Source organism: Tasmannia lanceolata, unplaced genomic scaffold (genome assembly GCF_043159265.1).
Source record: "Tasmannia lanceolata isolate RefF3 unplaced genomic scaffold, GAP_Taslan_0.1 ptg000037l, whole genome shotgun sequence".
In the NCBI taxonomy this organism is placed as follows: Eukaryota; Viridiplantae; Streptophyta; class Magnoliopsida; order Canellales; family Winteraceae; genus Tasmannia; species Tasmannia lanceolata.
The window spans coordinates 40,460,487-40,478,769 of NW_027518714.1; the positions used below are offsets into that span (position 1 = coordinate 40,460,487).

The 18,283-nt window shown below is 45.4% G+C and overlaps 2 protein-coding genes across 3 annotated transcripts; one reads left to right on the plus strand and one right to left on the minus strand.

Moving 5' to 3' along the window:
• Window positions 1–4,532: 4,532 nt before the first annotated feature.
• Window positions 4,533–9,912, plus strand: LOC143860937 (O-fucosyltransferase family protein). Its single transcript, XM_077371799.1, has 6 exons — window positions 4,533–5,277; window positions 6,039–6,207; window positions 6,429–6,518; window positions 8,004–8,287; window positions 8,611–8,869; window positions 9,575–9,912. The coding sequence occupies exons 1-6, from the start codon at window positions 4,625–4,627 to the stop codon at window positions 9,803–9,805; spliced, it is 1,686 nt and encodes a 561-aa protein (XP_077227914.1). The 5' UTR covers window positions 4,533–4,624; the 3' UTR covers window positions 9,806–9,912.
• Window positions 9,913–13,872: 3,960 nt separating this feature from the next.
• On the minus strand, window positions 13,873–17,608 carry LOC143860780 (uncharacterized). 2 transcript variants are annotated; one of them, XM_077371594.1, is made up of 4 exons: window positions 15,267–17,603; window positions 15,007–15,147; window positions 14,711–14,940; window positions 13,873–14,625 (listed from the first exon to the last, which is right to left on the minus strand). In XM_077371594.1, exons 1-3 carry the CDS (start codon window positions 15,964–15,966, stop codon window positions 14,846–14,848), a joined length of 936 nt encoding a protein of 311 aa, XP_077227709.1. In that variant the 5' UTR covers window positions 15,967–17,603; the 3' UTR covers window positions 13,873–14,625; window positions 14,711–14,845. The 2 variants fall into 2 exon arrangements, with proteins under 2 accessions (XP_077227709.1, XP_077227708.1); XM_077371593.1 differs by having other exon boundaries at window positions 14,711–15,147; window positions 15,267–17,608.
• Window positions 17,609–18,283: the final 675 nt, after the last annotated feature.

Below are 18,283 nucleotides of genomic sequence, written 5' to 3' on the forward strand. Positions count from 1 at the left end.
TATCCTGGTCGGCTTGAAATGACCAGAATTTTGTCCTGTAGCGAATCACGCCGAGTCTTGATCGGCTTCAGATGACCAGAGTTTTGTCCTGTAGCGCATTGCGCTATATCCTGGTCGGCTTGAGATGACCAGAATTTTGTCCTGTAGCGAATCACGTCGAGTCCTGGTCGGCTTCAGATGACCAGAGTTTTGTCCTGTAGCGCATTGCCCTATATCCTGGTCAGCTTGAGGAACGGATGAACTGGAAACTGATTCAGGCAGCCATTTCAGGTCGTCCATCTCAGGTCGGCTGAAAAACAGATGAGCTACAACTTACCCTTCTTAAGGTTAAGTTTTACCCACGCGTTATATCCAGTCTGGCTGAAGATGTTCGGAACAGCTTAGGACGACCAGGATTTTGAAGTGAAATATCATATCTGGCCATGTATGCTCTGAACGGCTTCGGATGACCAAGTTTTATTGAACTTGGATTTTTGCAAGGGTTTGGTTTTCTGCCCGGGCTCGTTCCTGACTAGAAGTGCGCTTCCGATCTTTGTGGAGACGAGCCGAGGCGAACCAAGCAGCGAGTACCCAAGTTTTCGTGAACTGGGTTTCCGAGACGGTTTGGTTTTTCTGTGTGGGCCCGTTCCCGACCAGGAGTGCTCTCCCGGTCTTTGTGGAGACGAGCCGGGGCGAACCAAGCAGCAAGTTCCCAAGTTTTAGTGAACTGGGTTTCTAAGATGGTTTGGTTTTTGTGCGCGTGCCCGTTCCCGACCAGGAGTGCGCTCCTGGTCTTTGTGGAGACGAGCCGGAGCGAACCAAGCAGCGAGTACCCAAGTTTTAGTGAACTCGGTTTCTGAGATGGTTTGGTTTTTCTGCGCGGGCCCGTTCCCGACCAGGAGTGCGCTCCCGGTCTTTGTGGAGACGAGCCGGGGCGAACCAAGTAGCGAGTACCCAAGTTTTAGTGAACAAGGTTTCTGAGACGGTTTGGTTTTTTGCGCGGGCCCGTTCCCGACCAGGAGTGCGCTCCCGGTCTTTGTGGAGGTGAGCCGGGGCGAACCAAGCAGCGAGTACCCAAGTTTTAGTGAACTGGGTTTCTGAGATGGTTTGGTTTTTCTGCGTGGGCCCGTTCCCGACCAGGAGTGCGCTCCCGGTCTTTGTGGAGACGAGCCGGGGTGAACCAAGCAGCGGCATGATCTGAGGAACTCGGAACTTCGCAAAGAAGCAGTAGCCTTTTTTCATTATCCACACAAGCGTAATTACAATGGCATCCGCTTTTGTGTCGGGCGGCAGGCTATTGATAGTATTTTCTAAGGTCTTTGGCGGGTTCAATCAGCTGGGCTTCGTCTCTCAGATCAAGTAGCTCAATTGGCAACGATTCTGATGCATTTTTGCCTTTCAGTGCCATGGTATAGCACTCTCTGGACTGTGGTTGATCTCCTCTGACTTCGCCCACGCCGTTTGGCGTTATAAACTTCATTTTCTGGTGATACGCTGAGGCGACTGCATGGATGAGGTTCTGACCTCGACGTCCCAAGATAGCGTTATAGACCGAAGTGGCCCTCACTACCAGGAAGTTGACCATTGTGAAAGCTTGACAGGGCGGCTCTCCGACGAGGACTAGGAGTTCAATCTGTCCTTCCACTTTCACGATCTCCCCTGAGAAACCGAACAGATCGGAGTTCGCCGGCCTTAGGCGGTCGTTTCCTATCATCATCTGCTCGAATGCATGGTAGTAGAGAATGTCGGCCAAACTCCCGTTGTCGACGAGGATCTTCTTCACTTCCCAGTTCGCGACTAGCATGGTTATGACCAGGGCGTCGTCATGGGGGAGTATCAAGTTGTCGAGGTCTGCGTCTGAGAAGGAGATCTCGTTCTCTGTCCTCATCTTCTTGCTGCACGTGTGCATGGCGTTGACTCGGCGTGCGTAGGCTTTTCGAGCAGCAGATGATGTACCCCCGGCGGCTGGTCCGCCCATAATTTTGTTGATGACCCCCTTGGGCTAGGATCGGTGTATCTCCGGCTGTGGACTGGACGACGGAGGAGATTAGTTCCGCACAAGAAACGGTGGGGGTCGTCGAGGGCTTTGGCCATGAGGGCTTCTCCCCCTACGCTCTTTTCCGTCACCATTACTTTTAACATACCTTTTTAGGTACCCCCTATTAATCAGCAGCTCGATTTCTTCCTTGAGTTGCCAGCATTCATATGTGTCGTGCCCGTGGTCTCTATGGAACCTACAATACTTCGACTTGTCTCTCTTATTTTCTTTTGAGATCATCCTGGTTGGCCATCTTACGAATTATTCTCCCTCGATTGCGGCCAGTATGCTTCTCCTGGAGGTGTTGGGGGGTGTAATTCTCTTCCCTCCTCTGCGGGGATGTTTCTCTTCTCGGGGCTTTATCATCCCTACGCAGCTTGGTAGGGTTCTTTTCTTCAAAGGTCCTCCTCCGGTTTGAATTTAAGGCTGCCAGAGTCTCATCCACGACTACGTACTCCTCGGCTCTAGCCATCAGATCCACCAGTGAGTGCGGATTTTGGCGAGCTATTGATCGCCGGAAATCATTAGACTTTGTGCCCGCTAGGAGCACATTTACTGCGGCTGAGGGGTCCAAGTTTGGCACCTGGAGGGCCTCCCTGTTGAAGCGGCTCACGAATGTTTTTAGAGGTTCGTTATCCTCCTGCCGCAAAGCCATCAGGGATGCTGTTGTTTTCCTCGGCCTCCGGCTGCTCATAAAATGGCAGACCAGGTCGTCCCCAAAGTCCTCAAAGTTGCTAATGGAGTTCGGCTTGATCCTCGAGTACCAGTCCCGGGCTGCACCGGTCAGTGTGGTCGGGAATGCCTTGTAGAGGAATCCATCAGAGGCGCCGTGGATGAGCATCATAGTCCTGAACGTCTCCAGGTGGTCCACAGGGTCGGTGGTTCCGTCATATTGCGGAACCGTCGGCATTTTGAACCCTCTGGGTGCTTGCGAGTTCATAACATTATCGGTGAACGGAGGTTTACTTGAGTACGTCTTTACAGCGGGCCGGCCTTGATCCTTTGCCAGCTCTTCTATACGGTGGTCTATCTCTTCTATCTTCCGTAACATTGGGTCAGCCCTCTGGTCTGCTCGGCCAAACGACTTATTTTTCTCTACTGAGGGGCTCATGGCGGAGCCGGAGTGACTTTCCGGACTCCTTCGATGATGCCGGGATTTTTCCCGCGGCGCTCGGTCTTCCTTGGCTTTGTGCTTCTACATGGAGCGAGATCGTGACCTCTGGCAGTGGCGAGGCTCTGTATGGGCCTGCCTGGTTCTGGAATGATGGACTCGCCTTGGGGAGTGGTGGGTCTAGTTTTCACTAAGGCGCGTTGGCTCTCCCCTGTGGGCACTCGACCTTTCCTGTACAGGTCGTGGGGCCTCTGGGGGATGCTGGGGAGGCGCTTGGATCAGATGTTGGTATTGATCGACAAGAGCAGTCATCTGTTGGAAGAGAGCTTGCACTTGATCCGGAGCGGGAGTGGGATTGAGGTGTTCTGAATGAGAGCTACTACCTGCGAAGCGATTCGGTCACTTCAAACCCCGCGATGTACTACAGCTCGGGTAGTTCGTGCAGTTGGTACCCGAGCACCCTTCCGCCCTGCCATTTTGTATAGGGGATTCAAATAGCTTTAGTTCAGAGTCCCACGGATGACGCCAATCTGTTAGGCCTAAAATCGGTAACAGATACGGCAGTGACGTAAGAGCTGAGCTGGAGGATCCGAGGAGCCGAAGTGAAGGAAATTGAGTCCTGCACAAGAGCAAACGAGGTCAGAAGACCAACCCGGAGTCGTTGCTCCGGACGGGCCCTTCGACACTCAAGTCAGTATGAGCAGGAGTGCAGAGCCAAATTTTAAGGAGTGGTAGCTTAGAAGTTATTAACCCTTGCTTTGAGCCTTGAGAGGCCTTTTATAGAGGGAGACCTGGGGTGGTTGGATTACCTACCCCAGGACAGGTATCGGCCCTTTTGTGGGTTTAGGTTTACCTACTCTTAGGTAATTACCGGATTGCCCCTGGGCCGATGCTGGATTTGTGTTGGGCCCTTCTGGGGCCACGTGTCGACAGGTAATTAGTTGTTGTTTTTCATACCCCATCAGATGCGTTTAAAATCTTGTCATTGAAATAAAATAGTGGGTAAAGTAGGATAGTTAGGCCAAAAAAACCCGTTTAATATATTTAAAAGGCATTTAAAACGTATTTAAGACGTTTTTCTAAAAAAATGGAATTTTTGTTATTGAAAAGTTTTAAACGGAGTATTATAGGGCAACCCAATAAAACGTTTTTTTTTTAAAGAAAAACGCCGTTTAAAATGGAGTTGCTAATTATGGTGACTTAAGAAAAACTAACTGCAAGTGGCACTCACAAATATAAATGACGCATAACGTACGGCAAGTTGCAGGCCCAGTTGAAATGGGGCCCACCGTTCTCTTCTCCACGTTTATTGCCGTCAAATACCATCCGAGGTACTTTAGAAATTTAATCCAATGCTGAGGGTTAAATTTACAAACCATTGCTTACTGAACCCAACTTTACATACGAAAACCTCTTTGCTTACTGAACCCAACTTTACAACCATTCAAAGAAAGAAAACCGAGCAGAGCTTCCTTCAAGAACCGAAACCCATTCCCATGGCGAGATCCAAGAACTACAAGAACTCCTTCATCTCAATCACCCCTTCTCATTTCTTTTACTATCCTTCACCTTCTTCATCCAATTGCCTTCTATTCTTCTCCAAGAAAAGTTTCAGACAATCTAACAACAACAACAACCACAACACATCACCCAACTCCCCTCTTCTCCTCTTCCTCCTCCTCTTCATTCTTTTCTCTGCAATTTCAATCATCAGCATTTTACAACACTCTGAAGAATGTTCTATGGTCCCTTCATCATCCTTTAATGTTCCTTCTTTCTCTTCTTCTCCTCTGTTTCTCTCTCCCCTGTCAAAAATCTTATCGAATTACAACAAACCCCATTTCTCTGGAAGCTTCATGGCGCCACTCCCGGTTCATAAGTTGTCTGAGAATATGACCTCTGAGGAGCGTGAATTTTGGCGGCAGCCTGATGGGTCTGGATATAGACCTTGTCTCAGATTCAGCATTGATTATAGGAAGCCCTCAGCGAGGATTGTAAAGGAGAAGAGGAAGTTCTTGATGGCTGTTGTATCGGGTGGATTGAATCAACAAAGGAATCAGATTGTTGATGTTGTTGTTATCGCGAGGATTCTCGAAGCAGCTTTGGTTATGCCTATTTTGCAGGTTAATCAGATTTGGGAGGATGAAAGGTATGAATAGAACAAGAGACAAGAAAAGAAAGAAACGATTTCTTTAGTTATTTTAAAATAAATTCAGGAATTTCTTTTATTTTGTTGATTTTACGAAGTGGGTTTCTTGAAATTCTAGTCATTTGTAGAAAGAAATTTTATTTGGATTGAGATTGGGGGTTATTCGTTTTCTTTTTCTTTATTCCTTTTCAAGTCCTTCGTTTGTTGTGTATACTCTGTTTTAATGGGGTTTTTGGAAGAAAAATAAAGACTACATATTCTTCTAAATCTTGTTCTAATAAGAGTATTGTAGAAATTCATGGAAGTTTTCGAAAAGTAAACACTTTGGACTTTAAGTGCACTAAGCTTCTTCTTCCTTTATTTTACATTCTTAATTCAATTTGGGGAAATTTGTAGTATTTCACTGATGTTTTATAGAGAAAGATGATCTGATACCCTCTTGTAATCCTTTATACAATATTCTGAGAAAGGTTTAGCAGATGCCATCTTTAATTTTTGAGTTTTGATGTTTTACAATATTTTAATTTTTCAAAAATATCTACATCAAGTTTCTAATAAAATCTTACTTCACTATAATGTCCATTATATGGTTTGCCTAAGCTGTTCATGAACAAACGCAAAAAAGAGGTAAAACAGAGGAAATAAAAAAGTGTTTTTATATTTTTGTCATTTAGGAAATGAAAAAGTGTTTATAGGGATTGAAACATAACGGAAAAAGAAAATTCTAACAGTTTTGTTTTGTGATTTTGTGAATCATGCAGCGAATTTTCAGAGATTTTCGATGCTGAACATTTCAAAAGAACTCTGCAATCGGATGTTCGGATCGTTACGTCCCTACCCTCGAGGCATTTGATTTTGAATCCTGCAGCTGAGAGCAGAATTCCTGTTGACGTTTCTCCCCTATGGATCCGCACCAGATTCCTAAAACAAGTAAGTAGAGAAGAACAAAAACCATATTAAAAATGCTAAAAACACAGTTCCTCCACGTTGGCCAATCATATGACCCATAATGATTGGCTCATTCAGCAACATCATCATGTTGTGATGAGGGCCTCGTAATGGTATATACATCGAATGTATGGTGTATAAAGTCTATAGAACATACACTAGATCAGCCGTCTCCATTGTAACTATCTTTTTTCCTTTTACAGTTAAATCAAGATGGCGTACTCTTATTGAAGGGATTGGATTCCAAGCTGTCTAAAAATCTGCCCCTCGACCTTCAGAAACTTCGGTGCAAGGTAATAATGCTTGTAAGCTAAAATATTTATTTAGAATTTACTTCATTGATTCATACATGTAACCATAACACACAAGCAAATAAACTTGTTTTAGTGATGTTGAGTGTAGTTAGGTGGGGGTTGGGCCTGTAGCTCAATGATTGAGGCTTTGTTTCCCAACCTTGAGGTCCCAGGTTCATTCCCAGCTTAACCTACTAAGGCCCTGTTCGTTTCAGATTATGCCAACGGATTGTCAGGCCTAAACCTATTATTAGACTCAAATTTAAATGTAATTTTGAGTCCAATAGTAATATTTTGGACTTAATCAGTTGTCAAACAGGGCATAAAAAGAATGTAGTTAGGTGCTGTGTAAAAAAAATGTTTCCATTATGACAACTTGCATGGTTCATTGGTTCACTTGGTTCGGGTTGGGTTTGGTTCATACTCCGATTAGTTAGGAGCAAGCTTCTGGGCTGGGTTCAGTTCATACTTCGATTAGTTAGGAGTAGGCTCCTTCGGTTCACGTTTCAATCTCACTATGACACCTTGCTTTTAACTATGTTCCTAGTGTCATGGGAACACAGTTGGTATTAAAAAAGTGCTCCTCATTCTGAGCCTTGTACCGGAGAAGGCTAGCCTAAGCATACAGCATGTTAAGGCACCACACAGGCTTGCCATCAGAGAAAAAGTAAAACCCTAGCATTTGAAAACCATTCAAATCCTTCTCAAATTCTAAAACGCACGGGAAGTAGGGAGTTGACACTCGAGACTTGAAACAGGGGATGAAAATAACAGATCCAAACCAAAATTGGGCAATGAATCGCTTATCTTTAGGGCCCTGCTTAGGGATTGCAAGAAAACCTTTCTAATGGAAAATGTTTTCCTTAGAAAATTTGTTCTTTCTACCATTTAGTGGGAAATGATATGATTATGATTGATCTGAAGGCTTATAAGCATAAATTGCAAGTCCCCGCAAGTAAAAATTGAATTGGATTGGTTATAAGTCATCTTTTTTCCTAGGTAAAAAGTAGGAAACTTGGAAATATTTTTCCTTTCCAATGTTTTTCATAAAATTCCAGCAATCCAAACAGGACCTAAGGCATGTTTGGCAACCATGAAAATAAAATTCATGGAATATGTGTTTACCCAAGATGAGAGTGGTAGATAGAAAAATATATCTTGTTTACTATAGTTATTTAGTTTTCCATGTTTTCCTGTCCCCAGTCGTGCTCTCCTCATTCCCTCCCGTGCTCTCCTCATTCCCTCCTCAAATTTATCTCTCTCCCACCCCTCTCTTACACAAGGTTAACAAATATTCTATGAAATATTTTTTCAATGCCAAACATGCATGCCCTTAATATTTTTTAGTAATTCACTAGTTTTGGAAAATCATCTAGAATTGTATGAGATAGCAGTTGCATTTGCAATAAGGCGTGTACCTGATCAAGTAAATCAAGTAAAATCTCATTCTGACCCACTAACCGGAATCTTACATTTTCGGCACAGGTAGCTTTTCATGCGTTGAGGTTTGCATCTCCGATTGAGGAGGTCGGAAATCGACTGGCAAGGAGAATGTGGACGAAAGGCCCCTACATGGCCTTGCATCTCCGGCTAGAGAAGGATGTATGGGTCAGAACCGGATGTCTGCCTGGTTTAGGCTTCGAATATGATAACATCATCACCAAAGATCGCGAGTTTCAGCCGGAGCTTCTCACGGGGAAGATGAACATGAGCTACCATCGCCGGAAATTGGCTGGACTTTGTCCTCTGAACGGACTAGAAGTCGCAATGTACGTAGCAACTTATGACTTCTATGTTTAAGAAAAATTAAGGACGCTGATATTGGCACTACCGTGTTTTGATATTTGCTCTAACTCACCCTGTCTTTTATTTTTTAACTTGCTGTCAAAGGTCATTATGATACCCAAAAAGCTCTTTTTTATAAGTGCCAAAAAAAAGCTCTCATACGCCAATTAAAACTGAAAAGACAAAGTGTGACTTAATTGAATTATCTTAGACATGGTAGTGCCAATATCAATCAGCCAAAATTAATTAAGCATTGCCAAAGATTGTATGCAAATTAAAAATTTTGTACGTGGTGGGATTGCTACAGCATGTTGAAGGCATTAGGAGCTCCTCGAAATGCTCGAGTGTACTTGGCAGGAGGAGAGCCATTCGGCGGAGAACGAGCACTGCAGGCTCTCAAGGGGGAGTTTCCTAACATGATCAACAAAGAGATGTTGGCGTCCAAGGGAGAACTGGCCCCATTTGCCAGCAGATCATCGGCTCTCGCCGCCATCGACTACATAGTTTCGTTGAATAGTGATGTCTTCATACCATCCCATGGTGGAAACATGGGACGGGTCATGCAGGTTAGTTTCTTCTTCATTTTTTTTGTTATTAGAAGTGATATTTCTACCCCCTTTTATTTGTCTTTTCCTAAAAATAGATGCATTGTTTCCACCATTGTCTTTTGAGAAAACAAAGGGAAGGGCATGTGAATATCATGGGATTTGCTAGGGACCATCGCAGAAGGGATTTCCCGGACAGGCTGTTGCATGTGAGAGCAGCCACACAGGCTATGATTTTGTCTTATTCATTTAATTCATTTGAGGTGGCTGCTCTCACATGCAACAGCCTGTCTGCGAAATGTCATCTGCGATGGTCCCTTGTAAATCCCTATTACTATTATTTACTATTATTACTATTATTATTGTTATTGTTGTATATTATTTAGGCTACTGATAGTTGCACCACCATGTTTTGGGGCCTTGTCGTTTATTTTTAATTGGCTACTGGCCTTTGATGGTTGATTTTGATAAAAAAAGACAAGGTGGGTTCGCCCCATTTTCTAAATATTGTAGTGCATATATAGCTATGATTTAGTGTTAAATTCTAAGGAATGCTTTAGTGGGGCACGGCCTCGTTGTAAAACAGTGGGGCACTACCAGATTCTCCATTGTGTATACATAGAGATTAGCCAAGCAGAGTTCACAAACAATTAGTGAGAATGAGAAAAAAGTTCCAAATGTTCCTCCTGTTTTCAGTTTCCGATTTTCTTTTTCAAAAACATGCAGGGCCACCGAGCTTATGCCGGCCACAAGAAATACATAAGGCCGAACAAGCGTGGAATGCTTCCGCTCTTCATGGATACGTCACTTTCGGATGTCAAGTTCCGCATTGCCATGAAGCAATTGCACAAAGAATCAGTTGGGCAGCCAGAGTTAAGGACCAAAAAGAGAGGCCGCGATGTGATCGCGTATCCAGTGCCTGAGTGCATGTGCGTGCCCCGTTCCTACTTCTTTTGAACCTCATGAAAAAAAATTGCTCTGCTCACCATAGATCTTCACAAATGTGATTGCATGTCCGTATGGGATTTTGATGAAATGTATGATAAATGCTTACTTCTTTTTTTTCAAGTAGATGGCTTTCGGTCTTACAAAATGTTGAATGGACTCAACAACTCGCCCAACTCGGTAGTTGACTCAATAAGTATTGATCTAAAACACATTTGAAATTGGATCATCCAATTAAAGAATGAGTTTTCATTCTTACAAAAGAGCCATCTATAGTTTGGCCAATTTTTTATTTTTTAAATATCACCTTTGGTTTTAAAACATTTAAAAGACCACCGAGCCCTGGTCCAATGCCTCGATAGATTCTCCCACTGTTCGGGGCTTCAACTAAATAGGCATAAAAGTGAAATCTTATTCAACAATGCCAACAATTTCCAGGAAAGCACTATTAGCTCCATCCTCAGGATCCCTCCTGGTGTCCCCCCCCCCAACATTAAATATCTGGGTCTCCCTCTCTTTACCTCTAGACTCACTGCCAGAGATTGCTCCCCCCTCGTATCTAAAATCAGAAAACGTCTCTCTTCCAAGAGCAATAAGAACCTATCCGAATTGAACTTGTTAAAACTGTCCTTATCTCCTTTCAAGTTTACTGGTCTACTGCCTTTAATGTCCCTTTTCAAACCTTGGACGAGATTGAAATTTTTTTCAGAAGATTTATCTGGTCTAGCTCGGGTCAATCCCATAAAATGCACCTTGTTGCCTGGGACTCCCTTTGCAGGCCAAAAGCTGAAGGTGGAGTGGGGCTCAGACGACTCCGAGATATAAACCAAGTTGACCAAATGAAACTGTTCTGGGCCCTTGCCTATGGGAAATCTTCTCTATGGGCTGATTGGGTCACCCACAAGTATATTAGAAATCAGAACCTCTGGACTATGAAGATGCCAAGCTCCCCATCCTGGGGATTCAGGGGTATTCTACAATCCCGCGAGGATCATGAAGAAGTTGGTCTGCTACGCCATTGGGGACGGTAAGGGAATTGATTTTTGGAAGCAGCCATGGCACCCAAATGGTCCTCTTAGTGACCTCCCCTCCATCAGATACTTCACTATCTATCCCAAGAATATCCATCTCAACCAACTTCTGTCAGGTAGCTCCTGGAATCCCGTCCTTGACCAACCTCACCTTAGAGAATGGAAAGACATCACCTCGTCTGCTATTCTTCTCCCTGCTACTCAAAACAATGCTACGTGGAAGCCCTCCCCCTCTGGAAAATTCAACTCCAAGTCAGCCTGGCAATCCATCTGGAAAAAAGACGAAAAGGCCAGTTGGGCAGCATCATTATGGTTTCCTGGTAATGTTCCAAAATTTGCTTTCACTGATTGGCTCGCCTTGCAGGGTAGGCTTCCAACCAGAGACAGGCAATGCTTCCTCGGCCCCAATAGAAACCTCTGCTGTCCCCTCTGCAAATCAGCGAGAGAATCAATTGACCACCTCTTCTTCAGGTGTTCATACTCCAGGTGGATTTGGAATTCAATTCTGTGGCGGTCCAACATTCGGAAAAGTCGTAAAAGATCGATCCTTCAAGAAGAAGAATGGCTTCCAGGCAAAGCTAAAGGCAATGGCCAAACCTCCACCACCCTCAAACTATGCTTCCAAACAGCGATCTTCTACATCTGGTTCGAAAGTAACTCCATGATGGGACCCAGTATTGATCATCCAACCAGGAAGCGACACGTGTCCTCTAGTGGCGTACCCTAATTACCCCCGCTACAAGTGAATAATTAAGAAGATAATCCTAGAAAATAAAGGAAACATTGACTCTCCGCCCAACCACAGTGTGACACCTATCCAAAGGGTAAAGAGGTAAATCAGCCATAACCACCTATTATAAAAAGCCACTAAAGGCTCAAAGGGGAGGGGGGGGGTGGGGGGAATCCCAAGAAATCACTATTCACAGCTTTGGTTTCTTTCTTAGTGCCCATTACCGACTTGAGTGTCAAAGGGCCCGCCCCGGGACTATACCCCGGGCTGGCCTTCTGACCAGGTGCTACCTTGTGCAGGACTCATCTGAGCGCAGGACCCTCTCTATCAGACGATCGGACCAACATCTCCAATATCCGATCATATCCCAGCCATGCTCGCTTCTCCTGAACTGCCACATCACATTGACTGTTTTTCACCACAACAGTTTGGCGCCATCTGTGGGACACAAATGAAAAGTTGTCCCCAATCTCCCACTTGGCAAGCAAGAAAAGCAACCGCACGGGTTCAGGTCAAGGTGCAGGATCGGGGCGAGGTGCCCACTCCCCGCGGCCACCTAAAGACCCTCTGTTTTCCAAGGTTCCTCCAAAGAGCAGGCACTTAACTTCGCAGATCGTAGCTGAAGTCCGTCCAGATGATCAAGGACTAGAAGAGCAGCGATCGGCCGCGCCCGTCATGCAGCTCCCAGTGGAGCAGTTCAATCACATGCTGCAACAAGTGGCCGATCTGTCTAACCAAGTCAAGATCCTCACCAACCCTCATCCTGTTTGTCCACTGTCCCCAGGGCTACACATGCAAAAAGAGGGAGTGTCTCACAGGCGCGAAGAGCCACGCGACAATCTCAGGTCTCGCTCGCGCTCGTCCAGTCGATACTCCTGCCACAATCATGACCTGTCTCCTTCAATGAGTCGAAACAGACGTCGAGAACGATCTCCATCACCAAGCCATGATTGCCATAGGGATCGATTGAGATCGGTAAACCGACAACAAGGCCCAAAGAATATCGTAGGCCAGGGAAAGCACCAAGAGCAGAAGAAAAGATCCGAGAGTCGATCAAACTCTGCTTCTAATCCTCTACAAGAACATAAAAGGCACAGGGAAAGAAAAGAAGACAAAAAGGGCGAGCGCATGAAGCGTAAACTTGAGGAAATTGATCATCAGATTGAAGAATTAGCCAAAGGTCGTAAGAATCCTGATCTCGAAGTCTTCGACAGCAAGGCTCCATTTACAGAAATCGATATACTACGTCAGCAAAGTGATGCACGAAGCAGAGACAAGGTATAATCAAATGGAGAAGTTGGCATATGCTCTAGTAATGGCAGCAAGGAAGCTAAGACCATACTTCCAAACACACACAATCAAAGTACTGACCAACCAACCACTAAGGCAGATTCTACACAAACCCGACACATCCGAACGACTCGTCAGGTGCTCGGTAGAATTTAATGAGTTTGACATTAGATACTTACCTCGGCCGGCAATAAAGGCTCAGATCCTTGCTGACTCCATGGTAGAGTGTACTCAGCCCAAGCAATCAGAGGAGGAGCAGGAAAATTCACAGCAGCCCCCAGGTGGGAATAATACAACTACACCTGGGGAGTAGGAGGGTGTGAACGATTCGGAGAGCTCACAACAACCTCCGAGTGGGGATAATACAACTACTCTCGGGGGGCAAGAGCATGAGAAACAGGCACCGAACCTCGAAGGACCCAGTGATCCTAGCGAAGGCGATCAACCACTATCGACTTCAAGAAAATAAATATGAATATTCCAATTTGGATGAGTGGAAACCGATCACTTGCTAATACTCCCGAAAACCGGAGGACAAACTCAGGTTGGGATAAAAAGACATGATGATGGGTTAACCTTCCAAAAAGATAAAATCTGGAAAGAGCATTCCAGGTAGCCAAAAAACCAATCACTTACCAACCTCCCGAAAACCAGAGGACAACCTCAGGTTGGGAGAGATAAAGGCATGATGATAGGTTAGGCAAATAATAAACCCGAGTCCTTAAACTCAAGTCAAACCAAAATATCCAACTTGGTCGTGCATTCAAATTCCAGGAATGATCTTGGAAGAATGCCAAGACCAAGTCAGGTGGGATAAAAAAAGTTATAAAGCCCGAAAAGAGGCAGGAACGATCCAATGGCTACCAACTCTTAAAAGCCATCACATCAAAGCATGGGGCGAAAGTCTTAATCTGATCAACCATGTCTTGTCAAGGCATGATCGATCCGATTGGAACTATCCCCGTAATCAAATAAAATTGCTCGAATAACAATCAAGCCTAGATCGATAAGGTCTAAAGTCACAAGACTTGGGCAAGGTCTAAATTCATTAAATACCGAGCCATAGAGCATCCACCATGCAAAATATAACAAAATCGCTCGAAAATGGAGCGGTCAGAATCCCACCCGATCGCCATATGGGGCACACATCCTAAAAGATTTTTGACCACAACGCGTACGAACCATGAATGGCCTACAAAGCCAAAACACAAAATATGTAAACAACAACTGAGAAACATGAAAATAAAAGCCTACGAGCCAGGGGCCTCCTGGTCATCAGGAATGGAAGTGACATCAACCTGCTCATCAGGGAGCAAGGCGGGAGCAAGGTCGTGCTCATGATCAGCATCCCCAACCGCACAATCATCGACCGGATCAGCAATAGGAGTGGAGAACAGACTCTCCCAAGTGATATCCTCAAAATCAAAACCAGCACCGGAGTATTTCTTCACGATAAGGCCTTTGCATGCATCAAAAGCCTCGGCATAAGCAGTAGAAATGAGGTCATTACACGCAGCCTGCTTCTCATCCACGACCTTCTTCTTGTCTGCCAGATGCTTGAAGGCCTGATCGTCCAATCCCCTTCGAATTTTCTCATCCTGGGCGTTCTTCAGGCTATTATACTCCTCAATCAGATTTTTTCTTGCCTCCCTCGGTGATTTCAGCTTCGCAAGCAGCAGATCATTGTCTTTATTGGCCTGGCCTAACTCTTTCTGGAGATCTGTTATGGTTTCAGCAAACATGTTCGATTTCCTCTCCATATCAGCCCAGTAGCAGTTCAACTGCAAATATAAGCAGCAAGTAAGAAGACAACCAGAGCCACGAAAGCCATACACGACCAATTAAAGAGAAAATAAGAATAATCACCTGATAAATAGAGGCAAAACCGGACCCGAAGGCCGTGTTAGGAACTTCTTGCTCAATGCGCACAGCATCCTTCTCCAATACAACCTTCCTAAGGAGCTCTCGAGCAACATCCGGATTAACGAACGCAGTATTTGTTCAGAGAACGGACCAGTCGGGACGAAATACCTTGTCCTTGCTATTTGACACAATGGTGGAAACCAAACGCTTTGCCCCAGTCCCGGCTCCAACACCTGATTCTTTGACATCTTTAGGACGAGTCTCTTTATAAAGCTGCAATAAAGAACAAAGGGACTTACCGGCTGTAGTAAGCCTAGCCCCCTTTTCCTTCTCCTCAATCGGGAAATCAGAGGACCCTTCTGACTCCTTCCTTTTCTGTGCTCGGCTTGCTTTGCCCGCCATCACTCGCTTTACCTCGGCCTTTTTCGCAGCGTCCATCACTAGAAACAGAACAAAGAACAAAAAGTCACAAGGCAATCGAGCAATAAGATATAATCAATGAAAGCAACAGAATAATAGATGCATGAATTCCAATCACAAGCAGGCCTAAGGCACCTACTAGCTGAAGTCACAGAGCTAACTCCAATTGTTGACAAGGTCTCTTCACTATCACAGTTCTTACTATAGACTATTGGCCCATCGTTCTGGAGATGTGCCTCAAGGGCTCTAAAGGTCGCCAGATCATCACCCGACAACTCGGGCTTCTCACTCACCGACTTTGTATCTATGGGTTCCCACACCAAGGAAACTTCCCATCTCTCACCTGGGTTGGAATCATCTAAGCTCACATAGAAGAGCCTACCTTTCCACCCATGAATAGAAGAAGGCAAACCATCTATGAACCTGATATCAGACTGCTTGCTTAGATAAATCCAGCTGTCCGAACGGTTCCTTATAGGACGATAGCATCGACGAAACACCTCCACAGAAGGGTCTCTCCCTAGCACCTCCTTCATCACATACATGAATCCGACGACAATTCTCCAAGAGTTCGGGGCGACTTGGGACGGTGCTAGGCCATAAAAGCGCAACACCTCCATCACAAAGGGATGTATGGGAAATCTAAAACCGGCTTTGAGGGAATCCTCGTAGATGCAAACATCTACATTTTCATTGGGAGCCCGATCACCCGCCTCTGCCAATCGTAATCTAAACCGTTCTAGAATGCAGTATTTGACCCTAATGAAGTCTAACTTGGGCTCACTTAGCATACTGGACACGGTGAGAGCCGCTTTGTGGTGTTTCACTTCAGCATCCATCTATGCCTCTGCGATGATATCTACAATCATATCCAGCACGGACAAGCGGGGACCCCCCTCTACATGCTCCTCGGTTCTCCATGGGATCATGATCTGCTCCCCTGTCAAAAAGAGATGCAAACAGATTCGGAACCGTGCCTAAGTCCAAGATGGGATCCTCGTCCACTATGTCCACCTCTTCATCGTTATCTACAACACGAGGGTCAGGGACCCCTCCCCTATGACTCTGATCAGCCATGGTTTGGCCGCCACAACTCCTAGAGATGGATCTAGTCATCTCAGAAGAACTAGTTCCAGAATCGCTATCGGAGGAAGAAGGTTCTCCCGAAGACGAACTAGATCCAAACTCGACTCGAGGACTAAGACTATCACCGCTACCGGACATGAAAGAAAAATTTGAAAATTAAAGGGACAAACACTGAAGAGGAAATTACCGATCAGAAGAATGAAAGCCCTGAACTCAACAAAAAACTCAACACAACTAATGAGGCGAGAGGAGAAAGAGCAAACAGGGAGCAAAGAAAAAGAAGTTAGAAACGAGGATGGAAGAAGAAACCATCTCCTTTTAAAGATGACCAAAGCCTGACAACTCTTCGCATTCTCAAATACCGCGACTCTATGTGTCCCGGCACGCCAAAAGCCATTATTGGCCGATACAATTTACAAAGAGCCGCACCCAATTCGAGAAATGCACCCGAAGACATCCTTTGGAGCTAAAAAACCATAGTTGGGCATTCTGTCGAACACATTGTGGGCTTCTCCAAGCTCCCACGCCTCACGTGCACGACAATAGGCTCGGTCTCAAATAATGGGATGTGATGTAGAGCTAAAAGAGTTGTGCTCAGACATTTCAACAAACACGTAGAGGGCATATCCAAGCCCCCACATCTCGTGTACACAACAACAGGCTCGGCCTCAGAAAATGAGTTTTGAAGCTAAAAGATTGTGGCTGGACATTTCAGCATTGTGGACATCTTCAAGCTCCGACACTTTGTGCTCGCGCCAACAAATTCGGTCTCAGCGAGAGGGTTTTGTGGTGGACACAGAACCAATCAGGGCACGAAGCCTTTAGCCGTCGCCAGTTGAATCAACCAATGCGCGATGGTAGCGAAAGGAAGTGCGAGTCTGGGATTTCACCTTGGCCCCACGACCTGCTACACTTGAAAGCAGCGACTCCTTATTCCCCAAAGCAAGACTTCGAACGAATCCGAACCCAACAGAGCATGAATGTGGGATTTGGGAGTTACACCCAAGAGGATCTGTTGCGCCTAACGAAGTTGGGACCAACCAAAATGGCCGTGCGCCCAAAACATTGGGAGTGATACCCAAAATCAAACGCGCCTAAGAATAATGGTGAGGCTCCTGATCGGCTAAACCGATCCAGATATGGCGGCATCACACTACAAACCAGCCACAACTCTAAGAAAAGGATGAAATCCATCCAGAGAATTATGCGCCTAAAATTGTGGGAGTTATACCAAAAAATCAAGCTCACCCCTAAAAAAGTTGAAGTTTTGGATTGGCCATTACCAATCCTAATGTAAGGCGCAACCCACAAAAGTTGGGCTCTCAGATCAATTCTGATGGGACCCACGCCTCCAAGAATTTTACATTAGCCGGTCCCAATATAGGGCGAGGGCCTCATAAAATTCTCGGATCAGCCTCGGCCAATACCAATATGGGACCCGAGCCCATAAAAATCTCGGATCAGCATTGGACGATCCCAATATTAGAGCCACCACCCGATCGGCATATGGGGCGCACATCCTAAAAGATTTTTGACCATATGATATGAATAGTGCGATATAACGCTTCAATGTTGTTATATCGCAAAACTTAAGACAGTTGATTCAGCTAAGATCAAAGTCGCTTCATCGAATCAGATAGAAATCCCACTTCACTAAAGCAATCTAGGATGACCAAAGTCGATCTAAATGAAAATACTCAAACTTCCCCAGGCCGTAAATACGACGTAAGGAACTGGGGCCATCTGATGGGACCCAGTATTGATCATCCAACCAGGAAGCGACACATGTCCTCTGGTGGCGTACCCTAATTACCCCCGTTACAAGGGAATAATTGAGAAGCTAATCCTAGAAAATAAAGGAAACATTGACTCTCCGCCCAACCACAGGGCAACACCTATCCGAAGGGTAAAGAGGTAAATCAGTCATAACCACCTACTATAAAAAGCCACTACAGGCTCAAAGGTGGGGGGAATCCCAAGAAATCACTATTCACAGCTCTGGTTTCTTTATTGGTGCCCATTACTGACTTGAGTGTCGAAGGGCCCGCCCGGGGACTATACCCCGAGTTG